Source organism: Acomys russatus, unplaced genomic scaffold (genome assembly GCF_903995435.1).
Source record: "Acomys russatus unplaced genomic scaffold, mAcoRus1.1, whole genome shotgun sequence".
Classification (NCBI taxonomy): domain Eukaryota; kingdom Metazoa; phylum Chordata; class Mammalia; order Rodentia; family Muridae; genus Acomys; species Acomys russatus.
The window spans coordinates 6,318-21,384 of record NW_026131874.1 but is presented as its reverse complement, the minus strand read 5'-3'; the positions used below and the strand labels follow the sequence as shown (position 1 = coordinate 21,384).

The 15,067-nt window shown below is 48.0% G+C and overlaps 1 protein-coding gene across 1 annotated transcript; it reads right to left on the bottom strand.

Moving 5' to 3' along the window:
- Positions 1-439: 439 nt before the first annotated feature.
- On the bottom strand, positions 440-14,000 carry LOC127186603 (OTU domain-containing protein 7A-like; the record flags this gene model as incomplete). The annotated part of the gene is made up of 5 exons (XM_051142865.1): positions 13,891-14,000; positions 7,515-7,643; positions 6,782-6,897; positions 2,614-2,741; positions 440-616 (listed from the first exon to the last, which is right to left on the bottom strand). Coding segments are annotated over exons 1-5 (583 nt in total), but the record flags the coding sequence as incomplete, so codon positions are not given.
- Positions 14,001-15,067: the final 1,067 nt, after the last annotated feature.

Sequence of the window (15,067 nt, the reverse complement as noted above, 5' to 3'; positions counted from 1 at the left end):
AATTTTAGAGTTTAAAAATCCCTCTAAGGACACAGACAATATATATTTTAAAAGACTAGAATCAGGATTTTGAACATTTTCAGCAAAAAGAAGTGATGCATGTTGGAGGAGATAGGTATGTTTTCCCTGATTAGACTACTACAAACTTGTACGCTGAAATACCACGTGAGTACACATGATTTTATGTGTCAGCTAAAATTAATTAAAATGTAGAACACTTACATATGCTGGTGACAGACACCAATAGCCAACAGGCAGTGGCGTCATTAATTTCCAAGGTGGTCTAGGTGGACCGTTACCTCGAACACATGTGCATACTGACTGAACATGCTTATGCAGAAACCATGGCAGCTCCCTGTGCATGCATGTGCTCTTGGCAGTTGTCCACATACACCGCCTCTCCGGTGCCCGCCTCCCTCACCCCTCCACACCACCTTACCCCACTCTGTCTCAGGAGCCAGACAAACCTTGTTCTCTCTGTTGGTCTCTCTGTTCCATGGACACAAGGGCTGAGAAGTGCGCTTGGTCGTAGGCCAGAACCAGGGTGAGCAGTGGCACCTGTTGGGAGGCACCTCCAAGGGCAGGTAGATCCCTCCAAATGGGATGGGTGCAAATGCTATGGGCACAGACATAGGTAGAGGTGGAGGGCAAGAGTTGTAGGGAGTACAGAAGGGAGGGGAGGGGTGATGGGGTGGAAGGGAAGGGTTGGGGGAGCAGAATTAGTGCTTGGGGCCAGGACAGGTTTCCATGGTGATCTGTTTGGGTAGCCTGCTTCTGAGAGCTACACCACAGTCAAAAGAGTGGCAGGATCAGGGCTAAGGCCATTGACCAAGATGGTTAGTGATGTCATCCACAAGCTTGTCTAAAAGTCCCTGTTGTCCTTTCTCTTCTGATGTCACTGAAATGTCCACATACCAGGCAGGACCTACACTTCTGAGCGTGCCCTGTGTATATTTGGAAAACAACTTCTATGGGACAGGAAGGGACAAGCCAGAGAACGGTGGTACTGAGCCGTGGATCAGGTGGAACACAGGAAGTGAAGCCTCTATCTTTGTGTGACTAGATGGCATCTTGTTCGTTTTCTTATGAGGAACAAGGGGAGAGAAGCCCAAGAACCACTTCTGGGAAACCCTTCCGAAGCAGGAGCCGTTTCCTTTCTTTCACTCAGACAGTAGCTCATGTAGCTCCAGCTCACTATGTAGCTGAGGGCGACCTTGAACTTCTCTTGCCTTGGCCTCCCTGAGTTCTGGAATTACAGGCATGTGCCACCGTGCCCAGTATATGTAGTGCTGGAGTGGAACCCAGGGAGGGCTTCACGCATGCCAGGCAAGCAGTCTACCCGAGGAGCCACACCCCCAGCCTAGCAGCTCTGTTCTGACATGAAGAATATGCCTTTGGCTCAGAGTGGGAATTAAACTCTCCTTGTCATAGAGCACAGGGACTTTTTAAGAATGGTCTCTGAGAATCTCTTAGTTTATCCTCCTTTCTTCACTCTGTACTGGGCAGGATGATTCTGCCTCACCCCCCACCCCCCTCAAGAATCCTGCTTTGAGGGAGTAATAAGGAAAAGGAAGCAAGGACAGGCTGCAGAGGGCTGCTGGCTCCGGTGCTGGGCAGCAGGGAAGAGATTAAGGCTAGACAGGACACGTGTTCTGCTAGCTCTGCCCTCATAGCAGCCATGGCCACGCTGGCCTTTCAATGGCATAAACACTGATGCTTGATTGGCAGTGCTCTGGGAGAACCATGACTTCTGCTGTGGGGTAGATTTAAATTTAAGCGGAGCTGAGTGAAATGTCACGAGTCGCTTGTTCACTGGCATGCCGTAGTAAAGAGATGCTGTGGACAGTGTCATCTTTAGAAGGGACGAACAAGGAAAAATGGCAGCAAGAGGAAACTGGATTGCACTGGCACTGCCAGCACTGCCAAGGAGATTGGAAAATGAACCACATCAGGTAAAGTGTTGAGACTGGGGCCTGTTGAGTGGGACAGGGGTCTGGGGACAGCTTTCCTGACTCTACCCTCTTTTCTGAGTATGGCCGGCCCTGTGGAGTCTCAGGCATTCTTACCACAGCCCTTTTGACTCCCTGAGGCTCCAGGCTCAGGGATGACATGTGAGTGTGTCTGCCTGTCGCGGGCTGAACTTGGATGGGGATAGCATCTAGCTATATACTGGGCATCAGAGTACATATCTCTCTGGGGAAGGTTGTGTGAAGGGCTGAGGGAGGGGACACTCAAGGAGAAGTCATGCATGGGTCAGGGTCTCAGGGGACAGATGACAGCAGCTTGGCTAACCCTGCAGATTCTTCGTCGTGACCCTCCAGAGCCTCGGCATCCTGCCTGCCTTCCTTTCCTCTCTAACACTCTACTCTGGAGAACCTCTGGAACCCAGGGCTTTTGGAGGGATCTATGCTGTCTGTGGTACTTGGCCAGATTTCTCATGGTCACCTGTAAGTGTCATGTTGGGCAGGTGGCTAAGAGCAATCACCATTTCCCTGGAGGAAAAAGAAACACATGAAATAATGCTATCTTTGTGTGTCTCTCGACTCTGCCTACGCGCAGGTAGATGTCACCCTTTTGGGGCCACCACTGAATAGGGCTCCTTGAGGATCCTACCTTCTCCACCAGAGTCTCTTAGCATGGTGTCTGCCACCACCACGATGGGTCTCCGTAGTATGTGGGCTAGGACAAAGACATGGAACTCTTCCAGGCTTTCATACACAGGGTCCTCAGCGTTGTCCACACTAGGGGAGAAAACAGAGCAGTCTTGTCATGGGGCTAGACTAGGGTGGGGAACAGATAAGGCAGGGAAGGCTCTGAGTAGGGACTGAGCACCCCTAAACACTGGACCCTACCTACTAGGATCTGAGGAACCTTCTAGGAACTGTTCTTGGGGAGAGGTCATGAGAAGACCGCCTGAATTATACCCTGAGGGTGGGAGAAGGTTGAATGTACCACCTCACACTCACACCATCCCCTGCCTGGGTCCAAGCTCCTGCCTAGCCTCAGGGTAGAGTAGGCTCCAAGAATTACTGTCATCCAGGCTATGAGACAGCAGGGCAGAAGACTGTGACCTAGATGTCCCTCAACCACAAGGCCATCTTCCAAGGAAAGAGAGCTGGATCTCTTAGATGATGGGACCTTGTGTAAGTCTCTCACATGTGATGACACTGTCTAGCAGGACATGATAAAGTCTATGGCTTCCAGTATCCTGGTGCTCCAGGAATCAGTTCCTTGCAGACATCAAAGGAGCGGGGATGGCTGTGGGGGCTGGGATGGCTGAGAAAGCTCCATATGCAAAGTGCTAGATCGAAAGCCTTGATCCCTCCTAGAGCCAAGGCTGTAAATCCTAAGAAATGCACCTTTGGGGGAGATCTGATGTTACATTATCTATCTTCCTTCCTTCCTTTTTTCTTTTCTTTTATTTTTTTGATACAGAGTTTCTCTGTGTAGCCCTGGCTGTCCTGAACTAGCTTTGTATATCAGCCTGGCTTTGGACTCCCAGTGATCCACATGCCTCTGCCTCCCCAGTGCTGGGATTAAAGGCATGCACCACCACGCCTGGCTGTTTGCTTTCTTTCTTTCTCCCTTCCTTTCTTTTTTTTTCATATTTTGTCCTTTTCTTTGATGGCCAACAAACTTTATTAAATAGTCAAAATTGTGGCAGCAGTCAGAGGTCACAAAAAGTCACAGAGCCACCTGAAAGCTACTCTCCAGCCTGCTACCTCTACTTTGAGAGAAGGCAGAGTGCTTCTGGTCCACAGGGCCACATGTGACACACCAGGACATGGCCATCGAAAGGAGGAGCTAGCATGTAGCCACCAGGCCTGCTCACAGTGGTCCCAGCAACACCTTCAGGATGCGCGATCCAGCTGAGGGTCATGAGCCGCTTTCTGCGCCGAGATCTGTTCAGTCTCCTCCAGCCTGCAATGCTGCTCAGTATGTCTACAACCACTGCACTTCTGAGACACAAGCACAGGGCAGGTGCCTTGTGGAACCTTCTCAGTCTGGGTCTCTACATTGCCTCACCATGATGTTAGAGTAGGGTCTGGACTGTGCACTTTGTCCCACCACAGGGGTGGGGCCTTGGTCATTGTTTGTCCCTTCTTCTGGCCACACCCTGTCAAAGCTGCTCAGGTCACTGATGCACTCAGTGCTGCTCCACAGGGGAACCTGGAACCTTTGCACATCTCCATTCCTTCTGAAGACTGTTGGTAGCACTGTGCATTTTTGGTTTTATACTTTTATAAAATGATTTATAATCCATTTGTGATGTTGTGATGCTCAAATATGCTTTGGTTTGGTCATTGTCACATATTTCAGCTTGGTCTGTGTCCTTATGACATCTCATTGTCACTCAAATCACTTCTTTATTCTTTGGCACAAGAAGATGGAGCAAATTCACGTATACACGTTACCGCCTTCTCTGTGTGCCTGTGGATCATCTACCACAGCTGCCATGGGACATGCCAAGTTCACTAGTACTTTCAACTCCTGTCTAGTTCGGACGGCGTTCCCCTCACTCATACCTTGCTCCTGTACAGTGGGAACCTGCCTGGAACAACCTCATCATTCTTCCTCATCTGATCCATCTCCCATCTGTAAGCAGTCTCCATCTCTGCTTCCATCCCCAACACTGCCAAGCCTCAGGCTTCCCTCTCCACCCTGTGTGGCCCTGGCACTTGCTGCAGGCCTTTTGTGTTTTCCCATTCCCTGCCCACTCTGCCTTGTTTTGTCCACCTAATGGCTTGAAGACAGAGTGTTTTGTTTTGTTTTAAGGAAAGAGAGTGGAAGAATGCTTAAAACACGTATTGTTTTAAGGAAATAGCTCTGGCTGGAGATGTGGCTCTGTGGATATGCTGCTGTGCAAACATGAGCATCCGAGTCGGGGTCCTTGGAACTCAGGAAAAAAAAAAAAAAAGGGCAGGTGTGGTGGCTGCCTGCAGTCCTAGCACTTGTGATACACAGGTCTGGTGGCTGCCTGCAGTCCTAGCACTTGTGATACACAGGTGGGCTTCCCAGGGCCAGCTGGCCAAATTGGTAAGTTCCAGGTGCAGCGAGAGAACTTACCCCAATTAAAGAATAATATAATAATAATAATAATAATAATATAATAATAATAATAAAATAATAAGAAGAAGAAGAAGAAGAAGAAGAAGGAGAAGAGGGCAGCCGAGGAAGACACTGTGCATTTACTTTGGGCTTCTGAATGCACCCATGTGGCTGTACACATGAGAATGCACATGTATCCACACCTCCCCCCAAACAAATGATATAGGTCTCTGGATCTGTAGGTTCCACACCCGAAGTTTCAACCGAGATGAAAATCAGGGAAAGAATTTATGCGCTTTTTTCTTATTCTCTAAGCAACATGATGTTTTTTTTTTCCTTTAGAAGTGCCTAGCTTCAGGTAATTTGTTATAGCAATGGAAAACAGACTATCCTACTTATTGTTATTACTCTCCCCCACCCCCATGCTTTCCCAGAAGAGATCTGGTCCTCCAGCAGCTGTCAGACATTTGTCTTCTCCTTGGCAGGTGTTGGAAATCCAACAGTGAAGACGACACTGGCCTGGAAGGAACTCCAGGACTGGAGGGCATGGAACAGACAGGAGCTAAGTTTTCAGGAACGGAGTCTTCAAATGTTCAAACACACCTACCTGCGCTGTTGGTGCTGACATGTCATCTCACTAAAACAAAGCAACAAGCCACCTATGGAATTGTGGGCACCTACTCTGAAGAGTCTCATGTAGAAACACAGTTCCAGATGGTGTCACTCTGTGGGCACTGGGCCCACTGTGGTGGGGTGTTGAGAGCCCAGAGGCTGCCTCTGCCTGTGAACCCGAGGCAGCCCAGGTGACATGCGTGTCTTTGTTTCTGGTGTCAGTATTTGTCTTTCTTGCTGTGACAGTGACCTTTTCAGAGTGGGTGGGTGGGTGGGTGATACCTTTCCTTCAGGACAGAAGAGCAAACATCAAAGCATGCGCCTTCTGAAATTCCATGGCCAAATGTTCCACAGTGACTGTTGGTCTGGCCTGTGCTTCCTTCCCACACTGGAACATCGGAGCTGACCGGATCAAGCTGTTCCTGAGTGCACACAGTGCGCAAGGCCTTTGTGCGAGGAACACACACAGTATCTATGATATCCATTTGGGAGGCACTGGGGTGGTCGGATGGTCTCTTGCTTCCAGTGTGATTTGAAACCATAAACGAAACAGATTGAAAAAAAAAAAAAAAAAAACAAACCAGCAGCTAGTGTCTTCATAGCCCTGTGTATACAATGACAGCTGTGGCAACGCCCATTGTCACAGGCCGCTTCCAGGCTTGGCTAATGCCCTGAGTCCTCTACCTATTACTGTTTTCTTTCTTTCTTTCGTTCTTTCTTTCTTTCTTTTTTCCGAGACAGGGTTTCTCTGTGTAGCCTTGGCTGTCCTGGACTCACTTTGTAGACCAGGCTGGCCTCGAACTTACAGAGATCCACCTGCCTCTGCCTCCCTAGTGCTGGGATTAAAGGCGCGGGCCACCACTGCCTGGCTTACTGTTTGCTTTCTATGATGAGACTGAGGGAGATAGGCCTGGGCGGCTCTCATGAGATCATGTGTAGCGAGCCTGGGTACATGTGTCCAGCCTCCCCTCCCCGTCCATGTAGCCTCATTTACAATGAACACCTCCTTTCTTCTGCTACCTGGCTAGCATGCAGGGTCATTTCCCCTCCTCTCCAAGCTCTTTGAGGCCCTAGGTGGCCAGGGGCTCTGGATGACCCACGGAGAGCAGGAAGTACTCACCCGCCACCTGTGCCGCTGCCATTCTTGCTGAAGTGTGTGCGAGGCTCGCTGGAGGCCAGTTTTAGCAGCTCCGTCCACTCACGCTCCCATTCCTCCTCAGTGTACACCAGCCCTGACTGGCGCAAAGGGAAGCTGGTTCAGGGAGCAGCCTCTGTCACCTGCCCGCACCTCCTCCTCCCACGGAGGCAGCCATGCCAAGCCGTCCAGGTTGGCCTAAGCCCCGCTAGGACCCAAACAGGACCCATATGCTAGTAGTGCCCCCTGATGTTCACCCTATGTATTTCCAGAAATTCTAGCCCCTGATTTCGGAGCTGTCCGGAGTCCTCCAATCATCAAGGTTATTCCCTGCTGTATATGAGAATGAATGAGCCTGGCTATGGCTGGCCAATGAATAATTTAAAGGGCCACAGCACCATTTTACCCCAAATATAGGCAGATTCTTCTCCTAATGGAGCAAAGTTCTAATGTCACCATGGCTAAGACTGCTGAGATTCCCTCTGGATGGAGGGTACCAGGAGTATCACAGGACAACGGACGGCTGTATAATTTGTTCTGCATGCTGGGGCCCTATAAAGTGAAGGGGAAGGTATTGTTCCTAACCACACCAGCGTGGGAGGTAGGAATGTGCGCTGTCCACCGGGCTGTGCTGTTGTAAGTGGCCCTGTAGCCCGTGGCACAGCTTGAGAACTGCGCTTGATGTGGATCCTGTCTCCAGCAGAGGCGAATACCCAACCTCCTTGTTCTGTTGTGTCTGCTGCCACCTCCACCTCCGCTTCAGGGCTTCCCGCTCAGCACCCGTCCTCATCATGGTGTAAGAGAGCTTTGCGCAGAACCAGGTCCCGGTCATGAAAGCCCCACATTCCTGTAGCCAGGAGGCCATGAGGGATAGAGGAGAAGGGGGTGTGAGGAAGAGAAGAGTCGGAGACACTCAAAGGGGATGACCTCCCATATGGGTGTAAGAGACTAACATATCAGGGACACTGTTAGTCTCATCCGGGCTTGTAACCCTCCCCGCACCCTGTGCTGTTATGTGTGCTGCCCATCAGCTCAGATATACGAATAAAGTGCACCTCCTGTCCTAACAACAGCAGGTAAAGGGTGAGTGCTTGCTGTTCTCTGAGACCTCAGGCTACCCACCCTTCCCTTGCAGGTTCTTCTGGAGAGGCCAAATGTTCACCATAAGTCTTATGTTTGGGTGAAAGAGCAACCTCTGGGGACAAGTTGGTGACATGTTCTCATGGGGGACCCCACATCTGGATGTCCAATAGTAGTATCCTGGCTTCCTAAGGCCACTAGAGATGATGTCTGAAGTCCTAGCATAGGGCATCTCAGCCTCTGAGAAGCAAGCGTCAGTTGGTTCCACTAACACATGTTTGGGACATTACAGGACCTTGCTTCCCAGGGAGAAGGGCTATATTGAGCTAGGTGCGGAGGGACTAGAAAGATGAACCATCGATCTCTGAGTACACACTGTGGGTGGCTGAGACATGGTCAAGGAACTCAGCCATTAAGAAGAGCATTGAAAGAGCTACAGCCGTAAAGCTCCAGGACAGAAAGCACAATTATCCACCTATCAACTCACTCTCATGTTTCTATCATCCACCTACCCACCCGCCACTTACCTTCCATCTATGCATAACCAACCCTATTACTATCCTCCCACCCACCTACCTCTCTTCATCCATCCATTCACCCACCTATTCACCCACCCATTAACCTATTTATCTATCCATCTCTTCATCTATCTATCCATCCATCCATGCATGCATGCATGCATTATAGGTGCTGGGAATACTCCTACAGTCTGAGAGGACATATTGTAGGCAGCCTAGAAATGAAGCATCTAGTGGGCGTGGTGGCGCACGCCTTTAATCCCAGCACTCAGGAGGCAGAGGCAGGTGGATTGCTGTGAGTTTGAGGCCAGCCTGGTCTACAAAGCAAGTCCAGGACAGTCAAGGCTACACAGAGAAACCCTGTCTCGAAAAACAAACCAAACCAAAACCAAACAAGCAAACAAACAAACAAACAAAAAAAAAAAAAAAAAAAAAAAAAAAAAAGAAAAAGAAAGAAAGAAAAGAAAAAAAAAAAAAAAACCCCACCAAACACACAAACAAAAACCCGAAGCATTTGTTAAATGAGCACGTGATGTACAATGTTCCCAACATAAGGAGAGACAAAGCATGTGAAGAAGGCAGCGCGACAGGTGCATTCACTATGCTGTGAATGGGCGGAGACACAAACAAGAGGTCCAGATGGGTGAAGGGGGCAGCTGAGTTGTCATGCAAGGCAGAAGGTTCTTCCCAGGCATTGGTACACTGGGAAAAAGGCAGGAAGTAAAGGTTGCTAGGGCCTGGATGGAGGGGAGGAGGCAGAGAATAAACAGGCTGGCTTGCAAATGAGCCGGAAGCGTCTAGAGCTGTGGTTCTCAAACCTGTGGGTTGTATACACCATGGGGGTGGGGGTGTCAAGCGACCTTTTCACAGGGGTCACTTAACCATCAGAAAGCACAGATATTTACCTGTCGATTCACAACAGTAGCAAAATTACTGCTAGGAAGTGTCAACAAAAATAGTTTTGTGGCTGGGGTCACCACAACATGAGGAACTGTATTACAGGGTTGCAGGACTAGGAAGGTGAGAGCCACTGCTCTAGAGTGTGACTGGGATTGACTGCGGGTTGTGATCCCTTGATAGGCAATAACCAAAGACTGCTGTGGGCATGGTGGCATCTCAGGCTTTTGTCTTTCCCTGCAGCACAGATAGAGAGCAATGACCACCGTTGTTCTTTTCTCATCTTCAGACACGTTTCCCCACCTTCCGGTATTCCTGAACAGGCTCTGCTTCCACGGCTCTTCCAAGGTCTTTCTCACACAGGGGTTCTCTGTCTCAAACATATTTGTCTATCTGGTTTCATAGCAACTGTCATTTACTCTTTTATTTTTTATTTTTTGGTTTTTTGAGACAGGGTTTCTCTGTGTAGCCTTGGCTATCCTTGACTTGCTTTGTAGAGCAGGCTGGCCTCGAACTCACAGTGATCTGCCTGCCTCTGCCTCCCGAGTGCTGGGATTAAAGGCATGAGCCACCACACTCTGCTTTGTCATTTACTATTTTTTTTAAAAATAATTTACTTTTATTTGTGTACATGCATGCATGCACACACACACAGTTATGTGCAGCTGTCTCAGAGGCCAGAAGAGGGCGCCAGATCCCTGGAGCTGGAATTATAGCTGGCTGTGAGCCTCCCAATCAATGTAGGTTCTAGAAACCAAGCTCTAGTCCTGGCCGTTGACTAAGCTATCTCTATAGCCCCAGTGACTATTGCTCTATGTGTGGCCAGTAATCCTTTCAATGTCAGGCCTGGGCAGCATGTGTTCCCCACAGCAGTGGTCCTGCTATGTGGATGCTTTAGGTAGTCCAGGATGCATGGAATTTGGCTGTGCCAGTATAGGCTAAGTACCACTTTCTAAGCCTGGGGTCAGGAGGGCTTCTGACTTTGGGGTATTGACATACACAGAAACCCTGAGGGATAGAATGCAAGCTTAAATAGAAAGTTTGTTAGTGTTGCCTATGTACTTTGTGCACAGACCTAAAGGTAACTTTGCATTTGAAAGTGACTGTGCATGAAGCAAAGGTTTATGTTGTAGAATTTTCTACTTATGGTGTCATGTTGATGCTCCAAAAATTTTCAGATTTTGGATTTTCAGATTAGGGGTACACAACCCGTACTGAAATACAGGACCTGTGGGCTCCAAGCACCCTGTTTTGCTGGGGATTCTTAGCAAGCCTGTCGCCCTGGCCAGCTATGGCCTGGGTTCTCCTGCATGTAGAGAAAGACTGGACAAGGGCCTCAGAGGTCCATGATGCTCACAGAGACAATACCATCATCTAAGGTCCGGGAGGAAGGATGTCTGAGGGATAAGATATCTCCATTCCAGAGCCTTTGAAAGAAAGTGGCTCTTTTACCATCTGTTCTTCAGGCTTTAAATGAATAGAGCAAAAAGCACTAGGGAAACAGTTAGTACTGCGTATTCTAATAAATAAGACCCCATGGCCAAATCACATTCTTGGAGAAGAAAACAGGAAATTCTTAATGGAATTTACAGATTGCCACCCTCCATAAATATGTACAATTATTGTCTGTCAATTTAAAAAAAGGGACATATTACAAAAATTAAGCAGAAATTGTTGGATTTGGAGTGAATTATGGGATGGTAGGACTGTAATTTCATCTGAAGAACAGACAAAAGACTGGGAGATAATGTGAGACAGTACTGATAGCACTGGGGCTGGGAGTGGAGGTGAGGCTGGGGGTGGGGATGGGGCTGGGGGGGAGGGTGAGGTGGGTGTGGGGTGGGGGTGAGGTGGGTGTGGGGCTCGGGGTGGGGGTGGGGGTGAGGTGGAGGTGGGTGGGGGGTGGGTGGTGAGGTGGGGGTGGGTGGTGAGGTGGTGAAGTGATGTTAGTTTTCTCACAAGAAGAATAATGCCAGCCGCAGGATACATTCCTTCTTTTTCCTTCCTTCTTTCCTTTCTTTCTGTTTTCAACTTTGTCGGTTTTTCTTTTTTTGTGGTAGGTAACCCCATAAATATTCAGCTGACAGTGAAAGAATAAACTCTATATAGAAGTCTACGGAGATACAAAGAATTTGAGATGCATAATATTTGAGTAGCTACCTTAACTAGCCAAATGATATTCTTAAGACAGGGACTCACTTTGTAGACTAGGATGGCCTTGAACTCACAAAGATCCAGCCGCTTCCACCTCCTGAGTGCTGAGATTAAAGGAGTATGCTAAACCATCTGGCTGTTGTGTGATTTTTTAAAAAAAAAATGGTTTTCATTTGTGAGCTCATTACAATATAGTGACTAAATATTTTTTTTTAAAAAAGCAGCATGGTTTTTGTTTTGAGTTTTAATAATAAATTTTATTTATTTAAACATATCAGAACAACGATTAAGTATATAATCATTAAGAATATGGGCTGGTGAGATGGCTCAGTGGAAAAGAACAGTTGGCTCTTCCAGAGGTCTTGAGCTCAATTCTTAGCACCCACATGGTGGCTCATGACCATCTATAAAGGGATCTGATGCCCTCTTCTGGCGTGCAGATGTACATGCAGACAAAGCATTCTTACATTAAAAAATATAAAAATACATTAGAAAAGAATAAATAATAAGATATTTTATGTTTTGTTTTCTACACAATGTTTTCTAGGTGCATTTTAGAATGGCACAGCACTTCCATCGGTAGCAGCTACATTTCAAGTATTCCATAATTCATGACCCTATCAGTTGCCATATTGAAAAATGTAAGTCTTGGTATATTTAACTACAGTAGAAACTTACAAGTGATTGAACAGGCCAAATGAAGATTCCTGTCAGGGTCTGTATGTGAAATTTCCCCACAAGTTCGGGTGATTGAATGCTCTGTCCCCAGATGGCAGTTTTGAGAAGCTGTGGAACTTTTGAGAAGTGAGGCCTAACCTGGGAAGTGAGTCTTTGTTGTTGTTGTTGTTGTTGTTATTATTATCACTACTATTATTAATTAAAAATGAAATAATTTTTTATTTTGAGTTTTTTGAGAATTTCATATGACTACTGTATTCACATCATTTCCCCCTTGCTCTCCTCCCATGTCCCTTCCCCCACTCCTCAAATTCATGGCCTCTAATCTTTTTGTTACATATACACATAGATATGTAGAGATCACACCTGCTGAGTTCCCTCAGTGTTGCTTGTTTGTACATATGTTTAGGGATAACAATTTGGGATCGGATAATCTATTAGGGAGCACATCCCTGAAGAAGACCGAGTCTCCGTTTCTTGGCAGCCATTTATTTTTGTCATTGTTGTTTTTGGAGACAGGTCTCTCTCTGTGTCCTGGTGTCCTGCACCTCACTATGTAGAACAGGCTAGGCTTGAACTTATAGTTTTCTGCTCCCTGGTTCTGGGATTAAAGGTGTTTTTGTCATTGCTGTTTTTGGAGACAGGTCTCTCTGTGTCTGAGTATTCTGGATCTCTCTAGCTGGGCTTGAACTCACAGATTTCTGCTCCCTAATTCTGGGATTAAAGGTGTGGACTACCACACTTGGCCTAATGGCAGTGGATGAGTGTGTTGGCCCTGTTGTGGGAGGAAGCAGGAACTGAATGCCTCTGTCTTTCCCAGGGCTGTCATCACACTCTCGGAGCCTCTGGGCCTCTCTGGGCCACATTCTGAGGCACTCTGGGGTGCTCGGAGCTCTTTCCAGTGTCTTCTCTGTCTGTTTTGTACTAGCAGGCCTCGCTGTGGTCTAAATAAGGTGTGGTCCGGGCTCTTGCTCAGGTCATATTAACTGAGAAGATACCTTGCGCAATAAGGGCCATGTTCTCAGCCAGGGGTCCCGTTCCCTTGACAGAGACTGTCCTCTAGGATCGATGAAGAGCCACGGACCTGACGTCCAGGGCCCTGGAACGAACCTAGACTTGCCTGTCACATGGAGTCAATCCTGTGCACGGAAGTCTGGTCTCAGAGGGGAGGATAGAGATTCTAGAAAGTCCGGCATGACCCTGAGTTATCTAATATCCATGTACGCCTGTGTATCTGCTAATCCAGCTCCCTGGGGAAGGCAGTGGATCATATGCTGTGTGATTACCCGACGATTCCCACAGCTGTCTTCTTTATCACCATAGAGTGCTGACCACAGGCAGCCCCGAACTATTCAGTCGTATACATTCCTCCCAGGTCTTCCTGCTGGAGCCTCGCCCAGCACAGCTCTGCCTCTGAACACCCTGTGGTTTCCGCCTTCGTGTTTTGTCTGTGTTGTCTCCTGCCTACGATGTCTTTTACTCTTTCAAGTCTCAGGAAAGATGCGGCAACCTCCAGGAAGTCCTCCTAGGTTGCTTTAGGCTACCCTCTCTACCAGCTGTCCTTGAAGCGCCTACTCAAGGCCTCCTCCCAGCAAGCCAGCTACTGCTTGCCAGTGTCCTGTCTCGTCACCAACCCAGATAGACCCGGAGGGCCAGGATGTCACAGGCGTTCTTTCATACGACAGCAGCATGGGTGGCTCTATTTGCTAACCATGCATCAAACAGATCCAGAGCCCTGCTGGCCTCTGTTGGTGCTGGGGTGCTTACCCAGGGAGGCGGCGTGTAAGAGGCAGTTCCCATCCCCTGTCGTGGCCAAAGGAAGAAGCCTTTTACAGCTCGTGCACACAGTAGACCACCAGTTCAGGCGACCTGGAAAGGAAGCAGCTCACTTTAGAACGGTTGCTCAGAAAGGCAGAGAACAGGTGTGAGCGTGTGTGTGTGTGTGTGTGCGTGTGTGTGCGTGTGCACATGTGCTTGTGTGCTACACAGTCCCAAGTATCAACGAAAGATTTCCTTTTCTCAACTATAAAGAGAAAAACAGGTGGCGGGGGGAGGTAAGATAAGCTTTTCTTCTCCCGAGACCAAAAGTCACATAGTTTGTCTCAGTTTTGTAGAGTGTTTAAGACAACTATACGAATGGTGGAGAGGGTAAGATGTGCATGCCTCCTTAAAGGTTGTCGAATCTCCATTCCAGTGAGCTTTGCTACGGTAGTGAGTGCACACACAGTGAAAACCAGAACAAGCATCAAGGAGAATGACCTGAGTCCCATTCAGACCAATCCTAGTTGGGTACGGTTGCCACATGCTTGTCATCAGTGCTGAGGCTGAGATAGGAGGATTGCATATTTGGGGCCTAGTCTTAGTTGCCCAGTGAGATCTCATTTCAAAGACTGACCAACCAACCAACCAACCAACCAGGTGCTAACCAACCAATACTTACACAGTATATTCCTTGGCACCTTCTCAGATGGAGAACATGCCAAGAAGTATAGGAAGAAATCTCTCACGAATATGCTGCAAAAATGTCAACATGTAAGCAGTCCTCAGAACTAGACACCAAGAATTACATAGCACAACCATGTGAGGTTGCTTCAAAGGATGAAGAGTTGGCTCAGTATTTAAAACTCAGTTAATTAATAGAATCCATCAAAATAAACTCCGGAAGAAACAGTTCAAATAATCATAACACGAGTGGAGAAAAACCATTTAACAAAAATCATTAAGACTACTAAGTAATAGGGAGGGGCTCTCTGCACAGGTGAAGGAACACGTGCAAAGCCCTTGCAGCACTCTGAATGGTGAGAGCACCGGTGCTTTTCTTCCAAATCAGGGGAAGCCCAGGATGCCCACTCTTACCACTGTGTGGGGCTCTGTATCACACATCCTCAGTGGGAGGAGCTAAGAACAGCGTTTGTAGTTACAAATTAGAAAGGAGGGGGTAACA